Here is a 20,174-nt window from a genome sequence, read left to right on the forward strand (position 1 = left end):
CTGGTGCATGGAAACAAATTTGGGAGCTGGAGGTGCAGGGGTCAGTAAGATTTTTCTTGTGGAAAGCTTGCAACAAAATTTTACCTACTAGAAAAAATTTATATAGAAGACAGGTAGTTGACAAACCTTCATGCCTCATATATCTAGTGGAAGATGAATCAGTAATGCATGCCATTTGGAGTTGTCCTTCTACTCAAGATGTGTGGGCAGAAAAATGAAGCGTTCATCAAAAAAGTTCAAGTGTAGAACATGACTTTATGCAGTTATGGAAGTCTTTGAGCAAAAGATGTGATAAACAATAGCTAGAAGTAGAAGGGTCAATCATGAAAGAGATTTTGTTCAGAAGGAACAAGTTTCTTTTTTAATCAAATTTTGCTAGTCCAAGATTGGTTGTAGAAACTGCAATGAATAGTGTGAAAGACTTCAAGGAGGCTCAGTTACAAGATAAAAGTATAAGCAGGTTTTGATCTGCAGAAGTAATGAAGCAATGGCTAGCTTCAGATAGAGGGAAGGTTAAGGTGAATTTTGATGTAGTTGTAGATAAGGTAAATCAGAAGGTTGGATTATGGGTGGTAATAAGAGATTGGAATTGGTAGGCAATGGAAACAACACGTTTCCAAAAATCAATTGTAGATCAATCAATTCTTGCTGAGTGTATGGCTTTGTGGAAGACAGTTGAGTTTTGTTCTGGTTTGGGTTTTAGACAAGCAATATTCAAAGGAGATGTTCTAATGGTAATTAAGCCAGTTCAAAGCAGTGATATATGTTTGGCTTGGTATGGGCAAATAATTGAAGATCTAAAGATAGTGTTCAGGAATTCATCTAGGTGGAGCTTGAGGTTCACATACAGGGAAGGCAATACTATTGCACATCAGTTAGCCAAGTTAGCACTACAATAGCAATGGAATCAATGTTGGATTGAAGGGGGTCCTAATGTTATTGATAGTCTTGTTTTGAATGACAGATTATGTAACATTTCTTGATTAATGGCAAATATGATTTTCTTTCAAAAAAGAAAAAAGTACTCTCTCTTTCTTCCAAAAAATCTTTCCACACAACAGAGATTATGCAGTCCAACCATTATGTTCTCCTATGCATATCTTTTTGCGTGATCCTCTTTCAACTAGAAATACACTTCAAAAAAAATTGAGAATTCAGAAACAGAAATGCTCATCTCATCCGATTCAAGAAAAGATACGACTCATATGAATTTACCCATGTCGAGGCAATTCCCACAACAATGGCAGCTCTTGGACTTTGTTTCTGCAACCTTCTTTGACTTTGTCTTATACTCTTCTTCCTCCTTGTCTTCACTTCCCTCACCACTTCTAGTCTCCAGGCACTCTTTGTCTCCATCGCCAATCCACGTTAGCTTCATCACCTCGTGGCACTTTTGAAGCTTGGGGCCTAATTTGCCACCATTGAGGCCTACTTTATTGTAACATACCCCAGTTGTTCGCTAAAAATACTCAATGACCTACTCACTTCAAGCGGAGTAGACCTTTAGAGAAAAAAGAGAGATATGAGAGAAGAAAATAACAGTTTGATTAAGATTTGGAATGAGTTACAGAAGAGACAATGTCACTACACATACTAACACCTTCTAACAAACTTGTAGGCAAAGGCCAATACACTGAACAATAAAAGCATAGAGGAAATAAAGGAAATTTTCTAAAGCAACTGATAAGTAACTACCATTTAGGTGATAGGCTGACTCCAATATAGATTAGGACAAAGCCCAAGCCCAACCCAATACAAGTTATAACCCAACCAAAGCCCACAAGGGACTCAATCCACACTTGACTAGTCAAACTCAACTCAAAATCCTAATTGAACACTTTTGACTTTAGCATCCCGACCTTCCTTCACACTGAATCCTATCATCACCCAGGTAAACCCTAGATGCCTAAATCAATGTGTAATAGTCTCTCCCCCATTAGAATACCTTGCCTGCAAGGTGTGGGAATAACTCATTCAACTGTGAATACCCTTCCCAAGTCATTTCTTCCACTCCCCAACCTTGCTAATGCACCAAAAGTTCAATCTTGCCTCTGTTCCCCGCCTTCTCCATCCTTAGTCTAAGGACCTCCTCTAACTCTAGTCTAAGGATTCCTTGGTCATCTACTAGTGGGAGGTTGGGGATGGTTGTAAACCTGGACCCCAACTTCCTTTTCAACTGAGAAACGTGTACCGTGTGGTGGACGAGGGAGGTTGGAGGCAGGTCTAACATGTAGGCCATTGTTCCTACCCTTTGTACAACCTAGAAGGGTCCGAAGCACTCGGGAGATAATTTGAAGTCACAGCGATTGCTCACCAAGAACTGCCTGTAGGGTCTAAAGTACTTGGGAGATAATTTGAAGTCACAATGATGGCTCACCAAGGACTGCCTGTAGGGCTATAGGCGGAGGTATACCTACTCTCCTTTTTCAAACACTTGCTCCTTTTGTTTGAAATCTACATACATTTTCATTCTACCTTGGGCTCTATAAATTGTGACGTAACAATTGAGAATTTTAGTTTTTAGTTCTGAGGGTCTATTCAACTTCCTTTGGTTTAGTAGTCTCGGGTACATAGCCCAAGAGTTATGGTGGTGGATACTCGTAAAGGGCTTCAAAGGGAGTTAGTTTTGTGGAGGTATGGGAAGTAGAATTGTACTGCCACTCTGCTAGGGCCACCCACCTCGACCAGTCTTTAGATTTTTCACCTAAGAAGCACCTAAGGTAATTCTCCAAGATTTTGTGGACAACCTCTGTTTGGTCATCCATTTGTGGATGGTAGGCCTCATCTCATTTCCTTCACAAATATCACTCAAATATAAACATTTTTCAATTTCAAATCTTTAACTTTTTTATCTAAACATTATCTAATCGTTACAACTTTTACAAATTGCCAAATAAAACACAAAAAATAATTCAACCTTGTCAAATCTCAAAACAGAAATTTTATTAAAAAATTATATTTTAATAATATTTTAATTTTATAATATTTTTATTCAGTTTTTTCTCTCTCATTTCTCAAACCAATAAAATATCTTAATTCAAATCATTTCACTACTATTTATAAATTTCTCATCTCATCTCACTACAACATCCAAATGAAGCCTAAATTGTCCTGTCATGATTTGATACTATGGATAGTGATGGACCATGCAGTTTAAGGATATCTCTAAGGAATAACTCAGCCACACTAGTGGTTGTATAGGGATGATATAGAGGAGTAAAATGTCTGTATTTGGTGAATCTATCCACCACTACCCCCATGTTATTGAAACTCTGAGAGTTAGGTAGTCCCTCCACAAATGGATTTGTGGCACAAGCTATTTTTATCTCTTCTACCCAAGCCATGGATGGAAATGTCATCAACATTAGTGTACTCTCCTCTCCTATCACCTTCCTTAATAGGACATCATAAACCTTATTTTTAGCATATTTTTTTATATTCCACTAGAAAATTGTACCCCAGTAGCTTAGTGATCTACCTTTGTTGCATAGGTGTCCCCACTTTCTTATCCAACATAAATTTAAGATTTTGTTGATCTATCTTCACTAAAAAGGCCTGCCCCCGCAAAATAGGGCTTCAATTTCTATAATGCAAACACAAGAGCAAAAAGCTTTTGTCATAAGTAGACAATAGCAAGAACCACCCTTTTAGTGCTTAATTGTGGCCTTCCTAGTTGCATAAGTACTACTCCCATGGCTGTACCCAAGGTATTACACTCTATTGTTAAATGTTTTGTGAAATCTGGTAGGGCTAACACAGGGGGCTGTGTAATAGCTTCCTTGTGTTTATGGGAGGTCAATTTGGATTCCTCACTTTAACGAAAACCATCTTTTTTAAGCATTCTCGTCAACCCTTGATGAATCTTCGATGGTATCCAGTCAGCTCGAGATCAAGTGGCCAAAGTATAAAATTTTTGCATCCACAGTGATATTTAGTGTAACAGCCCGCTAGAAATTCAATTGTGAAATTTCTATTAACTTTAGGAACCTCGTGAAGACCCCATAAGTTTTCACGAATCCATTAATTGTATAGGTTTTAGTCTAACTACATAGTTAGTATTATTATTTACTATGGTATCCGAAGTGTGTTTTTGATTATTGAAGATAGTTAGAAATGTCAAAATGTATTATGGTTTGTGCCATTAGAGTCGGAGGGTTATTTAAGGTCTTATGGCGCAATAACATTTTTTCATATTTTCGGACAAAACGTCTGTTCAAAACTGTAGATATTATTGGATAAAAATATCTTAAACTAATTTTGTGGATATTATTAGATAAAAATATTTTAAGCTAATTTCATGGATATTATTGGGTAAAAATATCTTGAATTGATTTTTGTAGATATTATTAGGTAAGAGAGTCCTACACTCCACTCTCACTCCGGGTAAGAGAGTCCTACACTTAACTCTCACTTCAGGTAAGAGAGTCCTACACTTAACTCTCACTCCAATCTCATCTCTTCCATATCTCATCCATAAGTATCTCCAGCCACCTCTCCCCATAAAATTATTTTCATTTATACTTTCCATTAAAAGAATATCAAACACTCTCTCTCGGACAGCTTTTAGGAGTTCTTTTACACGCCCATTTCGAAGTTTTTGTAAGTGTTTTATCATAAAGTCTCATTCATATAAGTTGTTCCTTTTTTAGTCTAGTTTACTTAGATATCTTAGTTGTCCTATTTGAAGATCATTTGGTTAGTCAAATATTATGTAAACTATAGAAAGGTTATTCTCGGAGATAAACTAGAGAATATGTTATAGTTTGGAGTTTTTGACCAAGCTAATGGATAGATATGGGTCCGAAATTTTTATAGAGTATTGTTAACATATGTATATGATTATTGGTTGAGGATTTTTGCATGATTAAAGGTTTTGATGAAAGATTTTCTTAGATTTAGAAACTTAGAAACTGGAAGAGGAAAAACAGTTTCTGTTTTAAGAAAGTTTAACTCTTTGGTGGTCTAAACCTATTCCAATGATTTTGATAATTTTATTGGAGGATCCTAAGCATCTTATATACATGTTATATTATTATTTTGAAGATATTTGATGTTAGTTTCAAAGATATGAAATTTTATACAAAAAGATATTCAAATAAGCCAAAGTGTGGATGTTCTTGGCTAAATTTATGTTTTGGTTAATTTTTAACCATGTGATCTTGAATTAGAAGCTTATATATGTTTTAGTACATCTTTTTAAATCATGTGATGGTTTGGTTTGAAGATTACATATTTATAAGTCATAGATCAAAAGGTTGATCAAAACAAGTTGGAAACAAAAATCAATGTAAATAGCATATGGGAATTTCGGCCCTATGGAGTTTTAATAGTTGTGATTAGTTTTAAATTTTTCTAAATTGATATTTGAGTTGAAGATAAAATTTACATGAGGCATGTAAATTTTGGTGACTTTTGGAGTTAGTATGCAAAATCCTTAAGTTATGGGTAAAACGGTCATTTTCCTACATGTAGAGAGTAAAATGAAAATTTTACCCTTTAAGTTAGTATTTTCCATATTTCAAGTTATTAGTGATTTAGTGCTAACTTTTAGAATCACTAATTACAGTTCCTCGTGATCGCGCTTGAGGTTTTATAAGAAACGCGGAGATCGAGGTAAGTTAGCTTTTAACTTACTAGCAGTCTACTGTGTATGTGTGCTAAGTAAAGGAACTACAGTGTATGTATCTGTGTTATGATATATGTCATGCCATGCCAAGTTATCACGTAATTGTCTATTATACAGAATTTATTCTGTCATTAATTTTTATCTGTTACATAATATATTTTGTCATGTATTATTGTACCTTACAAGTACGTCATGCTAAGTATACCATCTATTACATGTATGTCAAGTCATGTAATATTTACTGTTGCAAGTATGTCATGTTAAATATGTTGTCTATTATATATTATGTCATGTTATGAAATGTTTCTATCTCAAGTTGGTCATGTATTTCAAGTTATGTTCAAGTTACGTTATGTTACGTCAGGGCTTCAGTCATTTCGTATTCCAGTCACGTTTCATCTTGATTACTTATGTATGGGGTCACAACAATTGTGACGCATACACTATGTGAGACACAGCATTTGTGACACGTAGAATACATGGGGCCACAACGACTGTGGAGTATGTATTTAAGCAGTTAAAGAATAAGTTTTCGTAGAATACATGGGGCCACAACAACTGTGGAGTATGTATTTACACGTAGAATACATGGGGCCACAACAACTGTGGAGTATGTATTTTTCATGTTAAGTCAAGTTTGTGTAGAATACATGGGGCCACAACAACTGTGGAGTATGTATTTACACGTAAAATACATGGGGCCACAACAACTGTGGAGTATGTATTTTTCATGTTAAGTCAAATTTGTGTAGAATATATGGGGCCACAACAACTGTGGAGTATGTATTTATACGTAGAATACATGGGACCACAACAACTGTGGAGTATGTATTTTTCATGTTAAGTCAAGTTTCAGATCAAGTTCATGTCAAGTCAAGTTCAGTTCATGTTTTAATTTAAGTTATGTCAATTATGCAATGTTGTACGCCAAGTTATACTTTAATTACTTATAAATTTGATTATGCATTTATGTTTTTACTGTCATCTATGCATCATTAGCTTGTGTGGAAGTTTTTTGTTAACTTACTGAGATTTGTAATCAAATCTCACTTTGGTAGTCCCAACTACCATTCCCCCCGAATGGTAGATCTTGTTACAGGACCTGAAGGAGAATCAGGAGCTGATCAACTAGACACAGTTGACTAAACGACGGTGCGACGTCAATGTTAATATAGTAGTTAACGTAAATTACTACTTGTACAATGGAGTTGCATCTCTAGTACTTTTTGGATCATAACCATTTTGGACTAGTGTTGTGATCTGTTCAATGGGTTTTTATGTATGAAGTATGTTTTAAGCATTTGGGATATTTTCAATTTGGTGCATAGTATTGCTAAAGAAAAAAAATTATCCGCTACGAATATTGCATAATGTTATATGCATGTTAGGAACATTGCATCTTATATGTCATGAACGGGGGCAGGTAACCTTGTGTTGCATGTCTCGACGCTTCAAATGTCCGTCCGATCCCAAACGGAATTTGGGGGCGTCACATTTAGTGTCTAGCTTAGAGCTGGTGCTACCTCAATATCTCCAATGTCAGTTTTAAGTACTCCACATGCTCCCTTTCTATTTTGCTATAAACCAAAATATCATTAAAAAAAATGAAAGTATGAATTTTCTCAAATAAGAGTGAAATACCTCATTCTTGAGATTTTGAAAGGTAGAAGGGACATTGGTTTGGCCAAAGAGAATCCTTAGAAATTCGTAGTGCCCTTCATGTGTCCTAAAAGTTGTCTTAGGTACATTGAACAACTTAATCCTTATCAAGTGCTACCCCGAACTCATATCCAATTTTGAAAACATACAACACCATGTAGTTCATCCATAAGTTCTTCCACCACAAATATGGAGAACTTGTCCTTGATAGTAACACTATTTAACCCCATATAATCTACACAAAGTCTCCAAGACCCATTTGCCTTTCTCACTAGTAGAACAGGTGAGGAGTATGAGTTTTGATTGGGTTGGATAACTCCTAATTCAACAGCTCCTGAACTATCCTCTTAATTTCATCATTTTGGTAGTAAGGTATCGATAGGTCCAACTAGAAATTGGTTTTGTTTCAGGAATTAGATAGATAGCATGGTCATGTGATCCAAGGGGAGGTTGCCCTTTTGGTTCCCCAACACATCTGCAAACTGAAAAATTAGTGTCTATTTTTTGTTGGTGTTGTCCCTTCGTGTTCAAGTGTCCCTTCTATTTCAGCTTCTTTGACTTGCAATAAAATTTCTCTGGTTTTCAAATAATTAGTTGGGTAGCACCCAATCCTTGAAGCTTCACTGGTTTCTCTCCAAGGTTAAACTTCATACGCAGTTTCTCAAAGTTTCATGAGTCCCTAGCTCCCTTAACCATTGTATGTCAAGCACCATTTCACAACTAGCTAACACTAGCACATGCACATCCACAGTAATCATGAACCCTTGGATCTTCACCTTAACCCTTTTACACCTCCCTTCACTAGGTAATAATTCCCCATTAGCTACCCTCACCCTGGCTTTCTCAATGTAATCTAGGGATAACTGGGCCTTTTCTACCACCACAGGATCCAAGAAATTATGGGTAGAATCAGTGTCAACCTAGATGGTTAGCCACTAGGCCCCTAATTTCCCCTTCAACCTCATGGTTTTGGGATTTTGGAAACCTATCAAGGAACATAAAGAAAACACTGGGTTTTATGTGTTATTGGCCAATTCTACCACTTCAGTTCCATGCTCCTCCCTCACATTTTCCACAACTTCCCTATCCTCTTTCTCCATCAGGACCTCTTCTAAAAGGTAGAGAGCTTGGGGGTTTGGCACTAATGGCCAAGACTCCACTTGGCATCATAGTAATAGCAGAGTTCTTTCTCCCTCATTTCCTTCATCTGCTGTTGGTTTATTTTCTGGACTGGCAAGGGCTTTTTTATTGTGGATCTATTTGGATCTCCAAGATTAGGGTTTGGATTTTTTATTATTCCTAGGTCTGATGAATAGAAGTTATCTGGGAATTTGTTTGGACATGGTGACATTTTCTTCTTATAACTTGGCTAGGTTGTAAGCATCTATTAAGCTGGTTGGATTGAACATTCTTACGGGCAGCCTCACCACATCCTTCAACCCACTTAGGAAACAACTAAGATTGTAGGTATCATATAGGCCCCTCAACCTATTAGATAGGGTTTCAAACTTGGTCTTGTAATCCTCCACAAAACTTGTTTGTCTCAACCTCATGAGAGACTTCCTTAGGATCATCATAACTATTAGGTCTCAGTCTAATAAATAATGCATTGATGAATGAGTCCCAATCAATAAGTTGACTTGACTCCTCCAAGCCTTGAAACCACGCCAAAGTTTTTCCCTCCATGTGGAAGGATGCTAGCCTAACATAGTGTGAGTGCTAGGGAAGTGTGTGATGAAATGTAAAAAATTAATTTACCTTGTAGATAACTTGCACGGTCCTCTCCATGGAAGGTGGGGTATTCAAGGTGCACTGTTTTGGGCTAGATCTCTGCCAAAGACTACTTACTGGTTATTAGCTTCTTCATCTCTTGGACCGCATACAAAAGATTCCCCTTGGGTATTGTTCTGGTTATTTTTATGCAACTCCATAGTCAAGGCTGCTAGTTGCTACACTATGGAGGTATTTTGCCTTTTTAACGCCAGCACCTATGTCTCCGGATTTTGATATTGCAAATTTATTAATTCTTTTAGGGCAATGAGCCCATCCTGTAAATGATTTAGGATAAACTTAGAGAGTAAGATGAGATGAGAATTTTGTAAATAGTAGTGAGATGGTTTGAGTTAAAATATTATAGGGTTTTGGGAAATGCAAGATAAAAAGTTAAACAAAAAGTATTATAAAGTTAAAATATAATTAGAATATAGTTTTTTAATATTATTTTTATTTGAGCATTTGAAAAGGTTGAATTGTTTTTAATTTTTTTTTTTATAAGTTTGAAAAAATTGTAATGATTAGTTTTAAAAAGTTATAATGATTAGTTTGAAAGTATTTGTATTTAAGTGATGTTTGTGAATGAGATAAAATGAGAACTTATGGATGAAATGAGAAAAAGTTGAAATGAAATAAGAATTCTCATTCATCTCATCTCATTTCATTCCCAAATATAATTTAAGTACAAAATTTTCAAACTAATCATTACAATTTTTTTCAAACTTATCATTACAACTTTCCTAAACTTTCAAACAAAAAATAAAAAATAATTCAACATTTTCAAATCTCAAAACAAAAATAATATTATAAAACTATATTCTAATAATATTTTAATTTTATCATATTTTTTATTCAAATTTTTTTCTCTCATTTTCCAAAATTCAAAAAATACTCAACTCAAATTATCTTACTATTATTCATAAACTATCTTACTACTATATATAAAATTCTCATCTTATCTCACTCCCCAAACGAGTCGACTCAGTTTGAATTGAGAAACACTTTAAATTTATTCAAAATAATAATAATATTCTAACTATATTTTATTCAATTTTCAACTTTTATCTTTAACTTATCTAATCTCAACTCACTATCTAAATCTAATCTAAATGTCCATAATTTTCTTATTTCGATTGTAAACTCTAGTTAGACACTTCTCATGTATATTTATGTGTACCTGAACTATACTTTTTGATAAAACTTCTTAGATTACCTTAAAAAAATAAAAAATAAAAAAAAAATAAAAATAAAAATAAAAATAAAAAAAAACTTCTTAGATTACCTATGTGGTTAGTTGCATCCCCACCCTCGCGTGGGAAACATACACAGATGGAAAGGTGGATGCATATGAAAGTATACTGAAGTGCCCATAATCCACCAAATGTATTAAATAGTCGTCCCAATACTCCCCCGTTTGCCAGCAAATCCATTTTCAGAATGGGCTCCGTTACAACTTTACAAGTGTTGCATCGCCTTCCACTAACGTTACGTCGGCGCCCATGTTGCGCTAGTTCTAGAGCCCATCTCCCAGCTATTATATAGCTTTGATCAGCTTTTCTGCACTAAGCAGTACATAACACAACCTAAAAAAACCAGCTAAATGAGTACTAAAAGGGTGGCATTCTTATAACACGACACAATGAAACATGCCACATGCACGAATTAAATAAGAAAGCTCAAGATTGCAGATTTTACTATTCCATGTATAGTGTCGGTACAAAAAATCAGATAAAATACTATTTATAAATAGTACATCATCCCGTAATCAAATTCACCTCCAGTCAGTAGAAATTTTTGAGTTTAAGAGATAACTGCTACAGTACAAGAAATTTTTTGCCAAGTCAAAAAAAATAATAATTCAACAGAAAAAAATGCAAAACGATAACTGCAAGAATATTCAGAGTACTCTTATGTTGAGTTAAAAGTAAAATAATTTGACAAAAGAAAATAAAAAATCACATAAAGAAATCCTGGTAATATTTCCAATCATATAAAAGGAAGAATCAATGAACAAAGAAGGCATGGCGAAAAACATTATTAACAAAGAGCAAATTGTAAGAAAAGAAAAATAGAGAGAAACCCCTCCCTTATTTTTCTCATGTATCCCTATCAGTTTCAAAAGTTGAAACCTCAACTTATATATTCAAGAAAAGGTTAAGATTGTAAGTAATTTTGTTATTTTCAATAAAATTTATATTTCAAAGTATGTTTATTGTTTACCTACTTTACATATTATGTTTATTTTTACTTTCTTTACAAAGTTATTAAATATTAAGAGTATCCATACCTCAGCTTTCATTATAAATTAAAGTTTACTCCCACTAATTTTAAAGTATATTTCTTGATGTCCAAGTTATTCAATGTTACATGCACTCCAATATCTTCTCCTATGACACAAGATGACCTCCAACAATTTCATTTTAATTATCTATTAGCGAAATATGGATCCACTACTCGATATAATTTGTAAATTGGATGGCCAATATTATGCAAGATCTATATATATGCTTAAGGAGATTGGATTCGAATTTGGATCTAAAATACATAAATCTTGAATCTGGGAGCCATGTAACTAACTTACTGAAATTCATAATGAAAGAAGTTGGAACTTGGTATAGACCCAACGGGACTTCATTAGGTATAGACCCAAAGGAAATAGGTTCCAATCGTTAACCCCATTTGGAAGTTAGATTCAATTGAGATCAACTCAATTCAATCTAATTTTAAATTGAGTTTAATATTCAAATACTCAAATCTCAAGTCTAACATCCAAATACTCAACTCTCAAATTATTAAATACATCTCAACTCAAAATATTTTTACATATAGGATCCACAACCTTTTTAAACTCAACATCTCTTTACATGCAGAACCTCTAATATTTTTTAACTTTCTATAAATACATCTAAATTTATTTTAACATCTAAACATGTATAAATTCATTTTAAGTGGATCCCACAAAACTAACTCTATCATTTCAACTCACTACTATTTATAAAGAATTTAATTTATCTCAATTCAATCCAACGCCCAAACGGAACCGAAAGTATGGAAGATAAGCTCATAGGTTATAATTAAGATTAATTAAGTTGGGTGTAATTTGTGAACCTTAATTATTAAAGCATGGTTAAAAGCTAGAAGTAAAAATATTCCTTAAAAAAAAAAGAAATAAAAATATTCAGTATTATAGCAAACATCTTCGATACGATTTTAGAAAAGAACGTTGTCTCTCTCTCCGAGTAACTCGAACGAGTAGAACAGACTACAGAGGGAGCTCTGCTAAAATCTCAGCAATTCCTCCCCATTTCCAGAAAACCATAACCCTAATTCCTCGATTCTGGTCTCCACACCCCGACATGGAACCCGAGGAATCGCCGTCTCGCCCACTGATCGACGATATCCACTCCAACGGCGACGTCGGCGTTGACGAGCCGAGCCGTAGCAAGAGGCCGATTATAAGTAGCGGCGAGCAGCTCGACGTGGAAGCCTACGCAAGCCTCTACCAGGGGCGCACCAAGATCATGCGCCTCCTCTTCATCGCGGACCACTGCGAGGGCAACCCGGGAATGCGGCTGGAGGCTCTCCGAATGGCCTACGACGAGATCAAGAAGGGCGAGAATACCCAAATCTTTAGAGAAGTGGTGCAGAAGATTGACGGCAAGATGGGGCCCGACTATGGGATGGATTCCGCTTGGTGTGAGATGGTTGACCGCAGGGCCGAACAGAAGAAGGAGAAACTCGATAACGAGCTCAATGCGTATAGGGTATAATTTCGTTTCTTTGTGTGTATTTCTCGGTACATACTTATTTTTGTTCATGCGTGTACTTGTTTGTGTTTGGATGTGCTATAATTGGAGATTGGCAGTTCAGCAGGTCTTTTTATGCTGCTGAGTTTGAATTAGTGTTGGTAAAAATTAGTATTCTTTGTAAATAGGGAATTTTTATTGTTTTCTGGAAAAAGCTCAAGGATTGTAGAAACAAGTTGACTAATTTAGCATAGATTGATTTTGAATCTTGACTTTGCAGATGTCTAGATGATATAAGGAAAGCGAGGCAGTGCCTCTATGAACTAATCCAGATTTCACCCCAAAGTAGATGTTGCTGACACCCAAATTACCCATAGTTAAGTTTTGATTCCAAACGAATCAGTTCTTTATAAATATTTAGTAAATCAGGCATATAAATATTAAGTAAATATAAATACCTGTAGTTATAATCAGGCATGTTCTCTGTATACCACTAGTGTACTCGGGCTATGCCTCTTATATCAATAATATTTACTTTTACCTATCAAAAAAAAAAAAAATATCGTTAGATGCACATTGGGCAATGGGGTCCGGATGGAGTATTTCATGTTGCAAAATCTGTGGATATTAATGTCTCTTCATGGTAGTTTTTGGTAACCATTCGTTGCTAACGTTTACATTCTCTCTATATGAGAAGCCGATACCCATGGACTAGTCTTCCTGTTATTTTCAAACATCATCATGTAAGATCTGTTTTCCGATTATTTCTTCTATTGTTCCATAGTATTCCTTTTCCTGATATTCATTTCTCCATCTACTTTCTGTTCAGACAAATTTGATCAAAGAAAGCATAAGAATGGGATACAATGATTTTGGAGATTTTTATTATGCTCATGGTGCACTTGGGGATGCTTTTAAAAGTTATGTACGGACTCGTGATTATTGCACTACATCAAAACATATCATCCATATGTGTATGAGTGCAATTCTGGTCAGCATTGAGATGGGTCAATTCCCTCATGTGACAAGCTATGTGAGTAAAGCAGAACAATCATCAGAAGCCCTTGACCCAATCACAGCCTCAAAACTACGTTGTGCTGCAGGATTGGCTCACTTAGAGGCTAAAAAATACAAGCTCGCTGCTCGTAAGGTTTGTTTGCTCATTTACTGTTTTGCTATTGACTTTCAATGGTATTTATTTTTCTTGAAGCTTTGAGCTTTAATAAAGAGCTTGCTGATATCGATAACCTTGCTGTATTTTTTTCGTTAACCCTTGGCTTGAAACTTCAATGATAATTGTTGCTGCTATCATGCTTTAATTGATTTTTTGGAACTCGCAGTTAAAACAATTTTGAAAAAAGCAGTCTGAACTTCAGACTTAGCAGATTTGATGATGACGACAACGACAATCACTTTCACAGTCTATACTTGAGAAATATCGTGTTGATCTAAGGTAAGGGGGTTTGGTTAATGGTTAATCAATCAATAACAGTTCATGGAGTTTGGTTAATGATCCAAGAAACTAAGCTGAAAATGGTTAATCAATTCATTATTAACAGTTTAGGGAGTTGTCATACTGTGGGATGGGTTGATTTAGTTTCAAAAGGGGTTTCAGGTGGTATTATTGTTATGTGGGATATGAGGGTTGTGGAGATGATAGATTATTATGTGGGAGAATTTATGCTGGCTTGTCGATTCAAGAGTGTGGATGATGGATTTGAATGGGCTTTTTGGGGGCTTGGGTTTTTTTTTTGGGGGGAGGAAATGGCAGGGGTTAGCTGCTGTTGGGATGTTCCTTGGTACTTTGGTGGGAATTTCAACATTACAAGGTATCCTAGTGAGCAAGTGGGGGATAATTATTTCTCTCGGGTCATGAAGACTTTTTCAGATCTTATTTTTGAGCTGGATTTGATCGATTTACCGATGGTTGGTGGGGATTTTATGTGGTCCAATGGAAGAGCATGGTCTAGACTGGACAGATTTCTGGTTTCGGCTTCTTGGGAAGTTCATTTTCCTGATTTGAGCCAGAAAACGTTACTGAGAATATGTTCTGACCATTATCGTATAATGTTGGAATGTGGAGCCATTATGAGAGGGCATAGGTACTTTAAATTTGAGAATATGTGGTTGGAGGATGAAGGTTTTGTGGATAGGGTGAGGTCGTGGTGGTCTTCGTACTCTTTTTCTGGTACCCTGAGCTTTGTAATGGCTATTAAATTTAAAGTTTTAAAATAATATTTGAAGAAGTGGAATGTGGAGGAGTTTGGGAATGCAGAAAATAAAAGGAAACTTTTGATGCAACAGTTACTGAGTTTGGAGGAAAGGGAGCTGATGGGGGGACATAGCCGGTGACGGTTTGGAGAGGGAAAAAAAAAATGATGGTGGATGAATTAGAAAAGATCACTTTAATGGAGGAAATCTCATGGAGGCGAAAATCTCGGGTCCTTTGGCTGAAGGTGACAAGTGTTCGAAATTTTTTCATTGCATGTGGAACTTTCATTGAAGAAATAATGTGATTGAGGCTATTCATGATGGTGATAACATCCTTTCAGATCAAGAGTTCATTAAAGATCATATTGTGAATTTTTATAAGAAGCTATTTAGGGAAGAATACTCGTGGAGACCAAAGCTTGATGGACTGTTTTTTTACTCCATTGACCAGATTAGTGCAGATTGGTTAAAGAGAGCTTTTGAAGAGGATGAAGTTCTTGATGTGATTAGAGGAATGGCAAGGGATAAGGCTCTAGGACCGGATGGTTTCTCAATGGCTGTCTTTCAAGCTTGTTGGGAAATAGTGTAGGATGATATTATGAAGGTTTTTCTTGAATTTTATACATTTATGAAATTTGAGAAAAGCTTCAATGCTACATTTATCGCTTTTATTCCCAAGAAGGTAGGGGCTGTGGAGATGCGGGATTTTTGGCCTATTAGTTTAGTGAATGGGTTATATAAGATCATTTCTATGGTGTTAGCTAATCGTATGAGTGTGGTGTTGGGAAAAATTATTTCAAAATCTCAAATGCTTTTGTAAGGGGGAGACAAATTCTTGATTTGGTCTTAGTTGCTAATGAATTTGTAGATAGCAGAATTAGATTAAATGAATCTGGAATTTTGATCAAATTGGACATGGAAAAGGCATATGACCATGTTTGTTGGGATTTCCTCTTGTACTTGCTTGGGAGGTATGGTTTTGGAGAGAAATGGTGTATGTGGATCAAGCATTGCATTTCGACGGCAAGATTTTCTATTTTGGTGAATGGTACCCCAATTGGAATTTTTAATAGCTCACGTGGTTTGAGACAATGAGATCCACTATCCCCCTTTCTTTTTGTTCTTGTTATGGATGCGTTGAGTAGAATGATTGAAGTGGCTGTAGAAGGAAGGTTCTTGTCGGGTTTTGAGGTGGGAAAGGAGGATCGGAATAGGATTAAATTATCTCAACATTTTTTTGCCAATGACACTTTAATTTTCTGTAAGCCTAATCTAGAACGTCTTTGATCTTTGAGAGCATTGTTGTTATGTTTTGAAATTGTCTTGGATCTAAGGATTAATCTTAACAAGTCTGAAATTGTTCCTGTGGGTGCCGTAGCCAATATTTCAGATTTGGCTACTATTTTGGAGTGTAAGATTTCTTCGTTGCCGCTGAAGTGTTTTGGTCTTCTGTTGGATGCCTCTCACAAATCTGTTTCGATATGGGATGGGATGATTTAGAAGATCGAGAGAAGGTTGGCTGGGTGGAAAAAGCTATACTTGTCTAAATGGGGACGAATTACTTTGATAAAGAGTATGCTGTCTAATCTTCCCATGTATTTTCTTTCACTTTTCCCTTTGCCAGCAGGGGTTGCAAAAAGAATTGAGAAATTTATCGTAACTTCTTATGGGGAGGTATAGGAGAGGAGAAAAAGTTTCATTTTGTTAGTTGGAACAAGGTTTGTCAACCAATTTCTTGTGGAGGATTGGGGGTGAGAAATTTGTGGATGTTTAACAAAGCACTTCTTGGGAAATGGCTTTGGAGATATCATGTAGAGAGAGATTCTTTATGGAAGAATGTTGTTGCTGTTAAATATGGGAGTGGGTGGGGGGATTGGTGTTCTAGTGAAGTTACGGGAGCGTATGGGGTGAGTTTATGGAAGTTCATTAGGAAAGGTTGGGGGGAGTTTCTGAAACATATTAAATTTAAGGTGGGGAAGGGAAGAGGATTCTGTTTTGGCATGATATTTGGAGTGGGGAATCAGCTCTCAAATCTGATTTTCCCTCTCTTTTTAGGATTGCAAGGGATCAAAATGCTGCTGTGGCAGATTTTTTCCAACATACGGATAATAATATTTTGTGGAATATTGACTTTATCAGAGAGGTAAATGACTGGGATGTGAATGATGTTTCTGATTTTTTGGGAAGATTTTATAATTCTAAAGTGATGCAGGGAAGAGAGGACAGATTACTGTGGGAACATGCTGGAAATTCCAGGTTTTCAGTTGGTTCTTTTTATAAGGTGCTGACTTGTCATTCTGGTTGTGCTCTCCCTTGGAAAACCATTTGGAGAGCAAAGGTTCCTACTAAGGTAGCATTTTTCAGTTGGGTGGTCGCTCTAGGGAAAGTTTTGACCACGGATAACCTTAGAAAACGTGGTATGTGTATTGCTGATTGGTGTGTCGTGCAAGGAGGATGGTGAATCTGTAAGTCATCTCTTTCTTCATTGTGAGGTGGCAAAGTCTTTATGGAATGAAGTTTTGGGTCGGACAGGTATATGTTGGGTGATGCCAAAGGAAGTTGTGGATCTTCTTGCATGTTGGAGAGGTTTTGAGGGAAGGAAATGTGTAGCTGCCAGATGAAATATGATTCCTTTGTGTTTATTGTGGTGTCTTTGGTTGGAAAGGAATGGGGGATGTTTTGAAGACAGAGCATTCTGTTGGAGAACTTCGGAATTTTTTTTTTTTTCCTACTTTTGTGTTTGTGGGCTAGAATTTTTTAAGGGATGATGATAATGTACTGAATTTGTATTAGTCTTTTTCCTGCTTCTAGAGTGTAGTAGGTATTTCCTTTGTATACTTCTTCTATACTTGGGCTTTGCTTATTCTTGGTAATAAAATCTCTTATTAATTATCAAAAAAAAGGTAAGGGGGTTTGGTGAAGAGAAATATTCTATAAAATATGGGGGGACCATCCATATATGAAGCCGTTGAGAACAGAAGATGTATATAACAAACTTACGGGGAAAATGATTTGGGGTTTCTATCATCCATAGTCTGTTAAAATCAAGCTGCACTTATAGTTTTCCTACTTAAACTTATCAAACAAAAAACTTATTGTTTTCCTGCCTGTATGAATGTTCTACACCCTATAAAAGCTGTAAAAAAAAATTAGTGCGTGAAATTGGCTTTTGTTGTTATTTTTCCCGTGTTTTCTTTCTCCTTGTTCAATAGGTGAGAAAACTTGGATGATAGAAGAGACTACTTCTATTTTATGGTTACCTAGTCTTTTTTATAACTTGTAAAATATGTGTTCAAAATGATTGAGGTCACATATTATCTTTGTAAAGGATACTTGCAATGAAACGTCTTCTAGTATTTATCATCACTGAGACATTTATATCATCGTATGTTTACAGTTCTTGGAAGCAGGTCCTGAACTGGGAAGTCACTACAACGAAGTCATTGCACCACAAGATGTTGCAACATATGGCGGACTTAGTGCACTTGCAAGTTTTGACAGGACAGAGTTGAAGGTATTTATTCAGTGTCTTCTTTTTTCTTCATTTGTTTTTCTCTGTTTCTCACTAACGTCATAATGAAAGCTTGAGAGCTGCTTCTGATAAAAGCTTTCATCTCGCAGCACAAAGTCATAGACAATGATAACTTCCGGAATTTCTTAGAGTTAGTTCCTGAAGTAAGGGAGCTTATCAATGATTTCTACTCGAGGTATCGTAATACTTTTAGCCATATTAGAGAAAATGTAGAAGAGATTAGAACAAAGAGTTTATAATTATCCAACCCAACCTTTCTTGGCCGTCCCCATTACTTGTGTCTTTGTTTTTTCAGGGTCCCTCATTTAATAGAATCATTTCCCTTGTTATTGCAGCCATTATGCATCGTGCCTGGATTACCTTGGAAATCTCAAAGCAAATCTGTTGCTTGACATCCATTTGCATGACCATGTTGAGTCATTGTATGATCAAATCCGTAACAAAGCCCTCATCCAGTATACGCACCCATTTGTCTCAGTTGATTTGCGAATGATGGCTAATGCCTTCAAAACAAGCATTGCAGGGCTAGAGAAAGAACTTGAAGCATTGATTACAGACAACCAAATACAGGTTTGGTTTGTAGTGTTGTGCAGGAATTCTAGTTGTTGGTTGTAACTAACGGCAAAGGTCTGAAAATTGAAATTTGTATCTGTGGTGATCCAGCTTACCTGTTCTCACTATAAGTACAATATACATGTAATTTATATAAAACCAATGTCAGCTGACCGAGTAGAATTTAAGAGAGTCCAGTACGGATGTTGTGAAACCAATTTAGATTCAGCTCTAATAAACATCAATCTCTTTAATCCTTTAGTTATCAAACATATCAGAAACCAATTCAAAACACAACCCTTCTAAATATAAGGTAATTTAATGCTTTACTAATTAAACATATGGTTGTTTTGCAGGCTCGAATTGATTCGCACAACAAAATTCTGTATGCACGTCATGCAGATCAAAGAAATGCAACTTTCCAGCGAGTTTTACAGACTGGCAGTGAATTTGATCGGGATGTTAGGTCAATGCTGCTGAGAGCTAATCTTATTAAGCACGAATACAATCTTAGGGCATCAAGGAAACTTTGAATATCAATTTCAGCAGGGACAGTGGGCCAGGACCAAGCCTTTTCTCCTTTTGGTATTGATATGCAATTGTGCTTGGTCCTTCAGAATGGCGAAGTGGGTGAAGTGGGTTTCGAATGACTTGAACAAGATGGGGCGGTTGCATGTTCAGCATTCAAGGATACAAAGTTTTATGCAACAATTAACAAAAATATAAGTCATTGCTGTTCTTTATATGGCCGGGTTTATCTTATTGGTTGCTGTCAATTCTCCATTTTGGCGTGATTTCTTTTTCTCTGCTTTTGATTGGGATGTTACCTTGCTATAAATGTGATTATCCTGATTCAACGTGCAAATTAAAGCTCCATTTGGATATTCAGCTGAATTGAGATGAGTTGAGTTTTTTATGAAGAGTAGTAAATTGAGATAGTGAAGTGAGGTTTATGGAATCCATTTAAGATGAATTTGGATGTATTTGGATGTGGAGATGAATTTATATGTATTTATTGAAAATTGAAAAAAATTATAGGTCTGACGTGTAATGAGGTGTTGAATTGAAAAAAAAG

At 35.8% G+C, this 20,174-nt stretch overlaps 1 protein-coding gene across 2 annotated transcripts; it reads left to right on the plus strand.

Moving 5' to 3' along the window:
- The first annotated feature begins 12,248 nt into the window (after positions 1-12,248).
- Positions 12,249-20,015, plus strand: LOC122298053 (COP9 signalosome complex subunit 1-like). Of its 2 annotated transcripts, none has more exons than XR_006239124.1 (6): positions 12,249-12,822; positions 13,634-13,954; positions 18,413-18,529; positions 18,637-18,722; positions 18,883-19,226; positions 19,456-19,590. XR_006239124.1 is itself a non-coding variant. In XM_043108064.1 (6 exons), the coding sequence occupies exons 1-6, from the start codon at positions 12,415-12,417 to the stop codon at positions 19,630-19,632; spliced, it is 1,344 nt and encodes a 447-aa protein (XP_042963998.1). In that variant the 5' UTR covers positions 12,252-12,414; the 3' UTR covers positions 19,633-20,015. The 2 variants fall into 2 exon arrangements, 1 of the variants encoding a protein (XP_042963998.1); XM_043108064.1 differs by having other exon boundaries at positions 12,252-12,822; positions 18,883-19,117; positions 19,456-20,015.
- Positions 20,016-20,174: the final 159 nt, after the last annotated feature.

This window comes from Carya illinoinensis, chromosome 2 (genome assembly GCF_018687715.1).
Source record: "Carya illinoinensis cultivar Pawnee chromosome 2, C.illinoinensisPawnee_v1, whole genome shotgun sequence".
NCBI classification, from domain to species: domain Eukaryota; kingdom Viridiplantae; phylum Streptophyta; class Magnoliopsida; order Fagales; family Juglandaceae; genus Carya; species Carya illinoinensis.